Source organism: Melospiza melodia, chromosome 1, assembly GCF_035770615.1.
Source record: "Melospiza melodia melodia isolate bMelMel2 chromosome 1, bMelMel2.pri, whole genome shotgun sequence".
Classification (NCBI taxonomy): domain Eukaryota; kingdom Metazoa; phylum Chordata; class Aves; order Passeriformes; family Passerellidae; genus Melospiza; species Melospiza melodia.
This window is the reverse complement of record NC_086194.1, coordinates 8436427-8445963: the sequence shown is the minus strand read 5'-3', so window position 1 is coordinate 8445963 and position 9537 is coordinate 8436427. Positions and strand designations below refer to the sequence as shown.

The 9537-nt window shown below is 49.8% G+C and overlaps 1 protein-coding gene across 1 annotated transcript; it reads right to left on the bottom strand.

Annotated features, from left to right (window-relative positions):
* Positions 1 to 1265: 1265 nt before the first annotated feature.
* Positions 1266 to 5342, bottom strand: HTR5A (5-hydroxytryptamine receptor 5A). The gene is made up of 2 exons (XM_063176339.1): positions 4602 to 5342; positions 1266 to 3653 (listed from the first exon to the last, which is right to left on the bottom strand). The coding sequence occupies exons 1-2, from the start codon at positions 5340 to 5342 to the stop codon at positions 3324 to 3326; spliced, it is 1071 nt and encodes a 356-aa protein (XP_063032409.1). The 3' UTR covers positions 1266 to 3323.
* Positions 5343 to 9537: the final 4195 nt, after the last annotated feature.

Below are 9537 nucleotides of genomic sequence, written 5' to 3'. Positions count from 1 at the left end.
TATTATATAGCCATCAAACTGCGTACAAAACTCAATAATAATGGGTAATAACGTTCTTCCAAGGAGTTAAATAGAAGCTCAATTTATATTGCTGCTCGGCATTCAAACCAGAGTGTTCCACCTTCCTGGTACATGATCAACATTTTGTAATTAATCCTCACAAAGCCTCGGTGAAGCAGATCTCTTCACACCACTGATGCTGTGTATAAATGGGAACAAGGAGGTACAAGATGCCTCCTTTGAAGCTGTGGTTGCCTATGTCTTCAAACATGATTTGCATCTCTGGGAGCCCACTCAGCATCTGTGTTTGAATAATGAGAGGTTTGTAAAAAGCCTCGGAGCCTGGATCAGGTGCCCAGGTCTCTTTGTGCCACTTCCCTGTGCTGGGATCATTGTGGCATGTTTCAGTGTGATTCTGCAGTGCAACCTCTAGAATAATGATATTTTCCCTGCCTGGTCCTATTGATGATCTTCAGAAGGAAAGCCCATGGTGTTAGGTCTCAAGTATGAGCCAAAAGCTGCTGATCTTGTCAAGATTTAAAAGAACAAACCTTACCACCAACTGGAAGCTGTTTCTTTCCAGGAAATGATTGCATCAGATGTGGCCTGTCAAATAAATGTAAGAGTAATTTACACCAGGATGGTGGAGTACTCATCACTACAGGCAAATTAGAATTATCTAGTGTCACTTCAAAATGATCTCCTGTCTCCCTGTCACTGTTTAAGGCACAGCATGAATAAACAGAGGGTGTAATGAAAGGGAGCCTCACCCCAGCACCAAACTGCAACTAAAGTAGGGAATTTCCCACTGATTTCGGTTTAACTCCTGTCTGCTCACAGTGGACATTGAGTTTACAGCTGATTCCACACCCTGCACAAGGACCCCACATAACAGAGACAAGAGAATCTGCAACACTCATCAAAAACCAAATAAAAATGGCATGGACACAGCTGGGACTGACATGGGGTTGTGCAGATATGATGTTAGGTGTGAAAATGGGGTCTAAGGGCCAACTTCCCAGGTAATCCATGCTTTAAAGTATCACTCTGGGAGCCTAAGAAGTAGTCTACTTTCAGGCACCACCAAGCTTAGCTGAAGTTCTTGAAGGCTTAAACAAGGAAGCATTTTTTCAAAGTCATTTTTGGCTAGACAGCCCTGTCACAACAAAAGCAGCAATTCCCAAACAGAACAACTCAGCATCAGTGATGGACTGTCCAGAGAAAGCAGCACAGCCTTTATACAGTCAGTAAAAAAAAAAGCAGTTCAAGAGTTTATTACAATTTTTGATACATCAGAGATGTCACTAATAATATTTTAATATATAAACAAAGAAAGAAAATGCTCTTTACTAGTTGGAAAGATTGGCCCACGGTTAGGGGGCAGGTCAGAGCCTCTTTCATGGGAGTTAGAAGATTACTCCCATCCCATCCATCTTCTCCTTGAATTAATTAACATTAAAAATATGTTTTTACAAGACAAGACATGCCACATAAAAATCTGATTCACCAAAAAAATTCTCCTTTGCTTTCAATGAGGGCAGGGTTTTACCCAATATTTCTAACAGACTTTTATAAGATGGTGTCAAGGAAGATGTCAAGGGCTACCCTATTTCTCTTCTTGCCAAAAGGCAGGATCAACACTGTTCATGTCAGTGTTGATGGGTGTTTGTCTAACTGGTCCTGAAAGGGCTGCAACACTTTAACAGCACCTTGACCTCTGCTTCCATTTTCACCTGTCCAGACACAACAGAAGGAAAAGGGCTTTTATTGCCAACTCTGCCAGGATTTTTGTCTGGTTTAAAGGACCAGCGACAATTTTAACATCTGATGTCTCATGATCTACTACAGATAGAAATTAATACTACCCAACCCTAGGGAGCTTTACCACCATTTATTGACATCTTTCCCTTTTATCTCTTCTTGAGATACCCAACATGAAATCGGGTCTTTCAGATTTCCATCTTGTATTTTTTCCACTGTTTTAATTGTGGTCTGATTTCAGTGGCTTTCCCAGAACCAATTTAATACTAAAGCTTTCCTTTATCTGCAGACCCATCAGTCCTTCAGTAGGGCAGTATAAAGTGTGTAACCCTAATTCTAGGAGTGAAATGCCAATTATTATAATTAAGTTGGCAATGTGGAAAGGCAGGGAGGCCACAGAGCAGTAACAGCCACGTGGGATGGAGCCTAAGAGGGGCAGGCAGAGAAGGACAGGTGGGCAAAAAAATAAATATTCAAGCCTGGTCCTTGCAGGAGAAAAGCTCCATGGTTTGATTATGCTTCCAGAAAGAAATGTCACCTGCCATTAACTGCCCTTTGCTTGCAACCCAGTGCTCATGGAAATAAAGTGGGGTTTTTGCTTTGGTTTCAAGTTCTGGATTGCATTCAGAAATAGTAAAACACAACTCCTCATTGAAAGGCAACTCGAAATACACCCCTTGCATCCCCTGAAACTACAGGAAATCTGCCCACAGCTGCTCAAAATACATTAATGTTTTAAAATGGGAAACAACAGGCAGGAAGATTAGCATTTACAGCTGGTATTTCTGAACATAAAGGTCTGAGGCAGATGCTCACATGTAGCAGCTGGGGAACGAGAGGTGAGTTTCCCATGCATTCTCTCTCATTCCAGGGTACACCATGCATTAAGCTTTCACAATTAGTATGTTTTTATTAAAAAAAAAAAACAACCCTGCTACATAGAATCCAAAAGCAAAGAGACACAATTTGTTCTTCCCAAAGTATGTGAGAAAAAGCTTGGTACTTGTAGTCTGCACTTAACCCTTACCAAGGGTTTTATTTCCCAAAAAAACCAAACACTTTGTAGTCTTTACCAGTGAAAGACAAGACAAACCATGTCTTCAGCCAAGCCATAAAATGTGTACTCTCACATGCAATCACAAAACCTCCTGATGTTATAGGGTCCCAGCTTTGCACACGGGACAAAGGTGACTAAATGCTGGGAGATTCCAACAGTGGCCAAACCAAAGTTTCTTTGCCATTGGACTCTTCTGCACCTTTGGAGCCACCAAACAGAGCATCACTGGGGAGGCAGGAGGAACACAGCAGGGCACTGGAGCGAGGATGCCAGGCTGCTGGCAGGAGAAGCCCTTACATGCTACTTGCAGGAAGAACAGCAGCTGAGAGGCTGGGATGGAGAGCCTGCCTAGGGACTGGGACTGGGTCTGGGACACACGACCCGTGGCGATGCATTTTTGGCATCACCTCAGTATCTGTGGCTTTGAACTTCCTCAGGAATTTGGTCAGAATCATTGACACTTAAAATCAGCTTCCTGGGGCAGCAGGAAAGATTTTTCTGCTCACTACTGCCTAAAGAATAGGTTCCTGAAGGCGTTGTTGTAGTTTTTGTTGAAAGCAGTGTAGATGAGTGGATTAAAAAAGGAATTTGAGTAGCCCAGCCATAGAAAAATGCTCTTCCAAACGGGTGGGATGTCACATGAGCAGAGCGGGTTGATGAGCTCTGTGATGAAGAAGGGGATCCAGCAGAGCACGAAGACCCCAATAAGGATGCCCACCATGAGGGCAGCTTTCTTTTCCTTCTGCTCTCTCCACGTGTCTCCCTCCGTCTGGAACGTCACCGTGGCGTGACGGACAGTGAAGACCATCTGTGGCTGCTGGGCAGCTTCCTTCACCTGCCAAACACAAACACGAGTTGCACCACGTGTACCCCAGTCAGGGGAGCCCACACAGCAGGCACAGAGCCCAGCAGGGCAAGGAAGGCCAGAGCTCCAGGGAAACACAGACAATGCCGGTCACACTCTAACTGAGGGCAAGGTGGCTGCGTAACCTCTTCTGGGTGATGGAGACTATTTAAGTGAGATTAGAAACTAGAGTACTGAGGGCACGTGAGGTTACTCACAGTGCAGCACAATAACATTACTTCCCTGCTTACAATCTGATCAGCAGAACAGGCACACACCCACATGCCGTGCACAGAAGTCTGCTTACTTCCTCTAAATCCATTGAGTTTAAGAGTTCTTGGTAGGAGAGGAAAGAAAATTAGCACACATTTGCTTCCTCTCTGCAAGAAATCTTTACAGTGCAGAGTCACCGTGCCTGGGATGAACTGACACGATGCAGTCATGATTAGGAAAGATTTCCAAGGACATTCTGCTCAAGTGCTTGCTGTCTGGGTAAATTCACAGAGTCCCCAAAGCCCCAGCTGGTTGCCAGGGTATCGTCCCCAGCAGACACAGCTGCCCATCCATCCACTGTCCCCTTGCTTCCCCAGGGGAGGGACAGTGACCCCTTACTCATGCTGGTGAGCACTGATTCAGCATTCCATGGGGGGACATCTGTGAGTCACCGCTCACCCACGTGGAGCTCAGGCTTGCAGTATGTCCCAAAGTTGTTCCAGCTACACCTTGAGTGCTCACACACAGCTGGGGGCTCAGATGGAGCCAACAGACTGGGTTTGCAAGGCTTTGCAGTCTGCCTTCCCTTGGAAGCCTCCAGGCTCCACAGGGCTTTGGTGGATCACTGTTCACTTGCACACTTCTGGTTTAAGTTTGCCCCACTTCTACAAAGGCTTGCCTGCTGTTAGTGCTTGACCTGAGCAAAACACAACCAAGCTGACCTACCTCCAGTGCTTCTGGTGTCACGGGGGTGATGGAGTTGCTCTTGCGAGATCCGACTCGAAACTTGGCAGCCCTGTAGATCTTCCAGTACACAAAGAGCACCACGCAGAGGGGCAGGTAGAAAGCCCCAAAGGTGGAGAAGATGGTGTAGGAAGGCTCCCGGCTGACTTGGCACTCTTCGCTGTCCTCTGAGTAAGTCTCTCCCCAGCCAAAGAGCAGCGGGGCCAGAGAGATGAAGGCGGAGAGCGCCCAGGTGAGAGCGATCATGATGTTGGAGATGCGGCGCCGGGTGCGCAGCGTGTACTCCAGGTGGCGGGTGATGGACCAGTAGCGGTCCAGGGCGATGGCCGTGACATTCCAGATGCTGGCAGTGCAGCACAGCACATCGAAGGAGATCCACACCTGGCACAGCGACCGGCCCAGCCGCCACCGCCGCCCGGACAACTCGTGCACCAAGCTGAGGGGCATGACGAGGGCTGCCACCATCACGTCGGAGACGGCCATGGAGGCCACCAGGTTGTGGGGCACCCGGTGGAAGCTGCGCACGCGGAGGATGGTGGCCAGGACCAGCCCGTTCCAGAGGAACGTGGCCACCACCAGCATGGCCAACAGGCTGAGGACCAACACGCTGAAAACGGAGAGATGGGGGGCCTGGCCGCCCTCGGGGCCGCCGGAGGACGCGCTCCTGTTGCCGCTGTCCGGCGTCGTATCGGCGAGGCAGCTGAGGTTGAGCGGGCGCTCCATGCCGGGGCTGCGGGCTGCTCCGGGCTGCTCCGGGCTGCTCCGGGCTGCTCCGCGCTGCTCCGGGCTGCGGCGGCGGCGGCGGGAGGCGCTGCCTGCACCGGCAGCGGGGGAAGCGCCGCCCTAGCGCGGGCGCGGGGGGTCCCCGGCCGCCCCGAGCGCCGCCGGCCGCGGGGGCTCCGGGCTGGCGGCCGCCGGGAGCTTCATCCCCGGCACGGAGAGCCGTGCGCCAGCCGCGGCTGAGGCACCCCCGGCCCGGCCCGGCCCGGCGGCGAGAGGCGGCGGCTCCGCGGGCGCGGGGCTGCGCGGCTGGAGCGGAGCTGTGCTGGAGCGGAGCTGTGCTGGAGCGGAGCGGCTGGAGCGGAGCTGTGCTGGAGCGGAGCTGTGCTGGAGCGGAGCTGTGCTGGAGCGGAGCTGTGCTGGAGCGGAGCGGCTGGAGCGGAGCGGCTGGAGCGGAGCGGCTGGAGCGGAGCTGTGCTGGAGCGGAGCGGCTGGAGCGGAGCGGCTGGAGCGGAGCTGTGCTGGAGCGGAGCGGCTGGAGCGGAGCGGGGCGGCGCTGGCGGCGGAGCGGCCGGAGCGGGGCGGAGGAGCCTCGGGCGGCCCCTGCGGAGGAGCCGCGCCGCGGGCTGGCGGGGCCGGGCCGGGCCGGGCGGGCGGGCAGGTGAGTGCGGCAGCGGCCGCGGAGGGAGAGGGAGCGGGAGCGGTGCTGCTGCTTAGTCATGTCCGTGCGCGGCTCGGAACCGGCACCGGGCCGAGCGGGAGGGCAGAGCCGAGCCGCCGGTCCCTGCCCCGGCCGGCTGTCCCTGCCCGGTGCGTGCCGCCCCTGCCCCTAGCGCAGCCCGCTGTCCTTGCCCTGCACCGTGCGGGAATCAGCCACGGCTTTGTCTCCCCTCCGGGCGTATTCAGTGACAGCCGCACAAAGTTAGCATCCCTGTGAGATTGTCCCTGGGCTCCTCTGAAAATGTGTTAGTGAGGCGCCGCGGGAATTTCCTTGCTCCCAGATAGGCTCCAGTCTGCGCCCAGGAAAGCTGTTGGTAACCCTGGTTATTCTGCGTAGGGGCAGTGTGGCAGGGGATTATTTCTTTGAGAACTTCTGTGCTGGCATTTCCTAACTTGTTAGCAATTGTCGGGGCTTTTATTAGAGATAATAATACACTTGACTGCTCTTATTAATTGTCTATTTAATAACATCAGCTTGAGCATTTCCTATGGTTTTTAGCACACTGATTGTGATGAGTAGTGGGATTCTGGGCTTCCTAGCAGAAGTCAGAATTTAACCCCAGCGAGCAGGATTCCCTGTGCCCCAGCTCCATGCAGGGATGCCAGCTCCAGCCCACAAGCCTTGGATGGCATCCAGGCAGGGCAGTGCTGGTGCTGGCACTCTGCTCCTCCAGACAATCCTGGGATAACAGGTCCAAAGAACTTATGGGTCAGACAGGTGAGGTGAGAAGCTGGCAGGCACTAACGTGGGGCTCACAGCTTGCATCTCTTGGGGGAGAGGGAGGGAGGGAGGGAGGGAGGGAGGGAGGGAAGGAAGGAAGGAAGGAAGGAAGGAAGGAAGGAAGGAAGGAAGGAAGGAAGGAAGGAAGGAAGGAAGGAAGGAAGGAAGGAAGGAAGGAAGGAAGGAAGGAAGGAAGGAAGGAAGGAAGGAAGGAAGGAAGGGCATCTGTGTTCAGATGAGGTGACAATGACATTTGCTGGTCAACTGCAGTTTGAGAGAGAGAGTTGGGGGTAAGACACAAACAGAGATGTTCAGGGGTACCCCACGCATCCCATGCTTGTGGTATACAGAGGGTAAGCTGAACTGGTGCTTCCTTCTGCCTCTCCTGAATCTCTCTGGAATTTTTAATGAAAACAGCAAGTAACAATAACAAAGGGTAATGAACAAGATGTTTTCCACTGCTGCTGCTGGTTCCTCGGTGCTACCAAGGGAAATGCAAAGCAGCATATCCAAAACAGGTCCAGGACCTTGTTTTGGTGGGATGGGATCTTCCCCATAAGAATTTATTCAGTGCTGTGCTACTCATTCTCAGAACCAGGGATCCTATTGTAGTACTGGAACAAATGCAGCCTTAGAGACTATATCATCTTTTGGAAATAAACTGCCATCTTTTGGGGGGAGAAATTATTATTTTATCTTTTATACACAAGAACGCTGACAATTTTGGAATGAGTAGGTTTTTTATTTGCAACTCAAAGGACAAATAGGGTTTGCAGCCTTTCATAAAGCCTCTTGATTTAAAATTCCTGGTTTGTAAGGTGCAAAACATCATTGATTGTCATTATATTGATCAGAACACTTAGCAGCTCCAAGGCTGAGAGCTTTTTGTTGTGTGGGCTCTTCCTAGAAAAAAAACCTATGACCCAGAATTAATAGAATCAACCACAAATGATAAAATGTGTGCTCCTGAAAATAGATTATTATTTTTTGTTTCAGGAACAAATAGACAAAAATTACATTTAAAGGGAAATGAAAATAAAATGTATTAAATCTAAAGAAGTAAAACTAGATTATGTTCTCATGAAAATTCATTAATACTTTCATTATTTTACTTACTCAACTTTAAAAAAAAATATTTTTTTTATATATTCCAAAATTTAGTTGGAGCTGAATGGCTCAGTTGAAGGAAATACAGAATATAGACAAATATATATATATATATATTTATGTGTAAGTATGTATATGGAAAATATACATATTTTCCATATACATGTGTAAGTATGTATATGGAAAAGCAAAGGTCTGCACCTGGAATGGAACAAAGCTAAATAAGAGTACAGGCTGGGGACTGACTGGGCAGACAACTTTGAGGACCTGATGAGTCTCCTGGACACATCCTGGAGCAGGAGCATCCTGGCCTATATGAGCAAGGTTGTGTCCATCAGGTTTGGGGTTATAACCATTTCCCTCTATCCAACAAACCCTGGAATTTTTTGTCCTATTTGGGGTTCCTCACCAGGAGAAGTCCAGTCAAAGGTAATCAAGGTGAGGAGCAGACTCATGTATGATGTGTAAAGACAAAAAGAACTGAGTTTACCACTCCTAAAAACAGAAGTTTAAGGGGAAAATCTTACTGCTGTCTCCAGTTACCTCAGGGGTGGGCATAGAAGGGGTAAAGCAAACTCTCCTTAGAGGTGCACAGCGATCGGAGGGGATGCAAGGAGTGAGAGTCACAACAGCAGCTGCTGACTTGGGGCTGTTGGATGGTGAGGAGCTCAGCATGAGCTGGGAATGTGCACAGGCCACCCAGAAAGCCACCTGTGCCCTGGGCTGCACCACAGGCAGCTGAGCAGCAGCTGGAGGGAGGGAATTCTGCCCCTCTGCTCCACCTGCAGCGCTGCATCCAGCTCTGGGGCTCCCAGTGTGGGAAGGACATGGAGCTGTGGGAGGAGTTCGGGGGAGGGCCAGGAAGGTGATCCAGGCACTGGAGCATCTCTGCTATAGAGGCAGGCTGGGGGAGTTAGGGTTGTTCAGCCTCTGGAGAGGCCATATGGCACCTTGCAGGACCTAAAGGGGCTACAAGAGAGCTGGAGAGAGACTTTTTTAAAGGGCATGGAATGATAGAACAAGAGGTAAGAGCATTAGGATGATGGAGGGTAGGTTTAAATTGGATTAGGCTAGCATTAAATTGGAAGGAAATCATTCCTGTGAGGGTGGTGAGTCACTGGAACAGGTTGCTCAGAGAAGTTGTGGACGGTCCATGCCTGAAAGTGTTCAGGGACAGGTTGGATGGGGCTCTGGTCTGGTGGAAAGTGTCCCTGCCCATGGCAGAGTGGTTGGAACTAGATGATGTCTCAGGTTCCTTTCTGCCTAAACCATTCTGTGATTCTACATTCCAATTAGAAATTAAGAAATAAATATTCACCTGGGGAGTGGTCTGAAATCAGTTAAAGCAGCTGTGAAATCTCCAACCTTAGCAATGTGCAATTTTCCAGTGGACATCACTGAATGACCTGATCTGACTTTGGAGTTATCCCCTCTTCAGTGGGGGTTGGACCAGGTTGGATCTCCAGAGGTCCCTTCTAACCTGTATCATTCCACAATTCTGATCCTGCATTTTTTAGGTGTTTTGGCTGAAAGCACCATATTCAGGAGGTGACTAAATATTGTTGCTTTTAAGGACAAAATGCTGTTTACTTTACACAGATTAGTAAGACCATTCATTTTCTCAAACTGTTGATATTACGCGAGCAGAAG

Coding starts and splice junctions, on each gene's coding strand:
- HTR5A (XM_063176339.1), bottom strand. CDS start 5,342: ATGGAGCGCCCGCTCAACCTCAGCTGCCTCGCCGATACGACGCCGGAC. Junction 3,654..4,601: donor TGACACCAGAAGCACTGGAG/GTAGGTCAGCTT, acceptor TGTGTTTGGCAG/GTGAAGGAAGCTGCCCAGCA.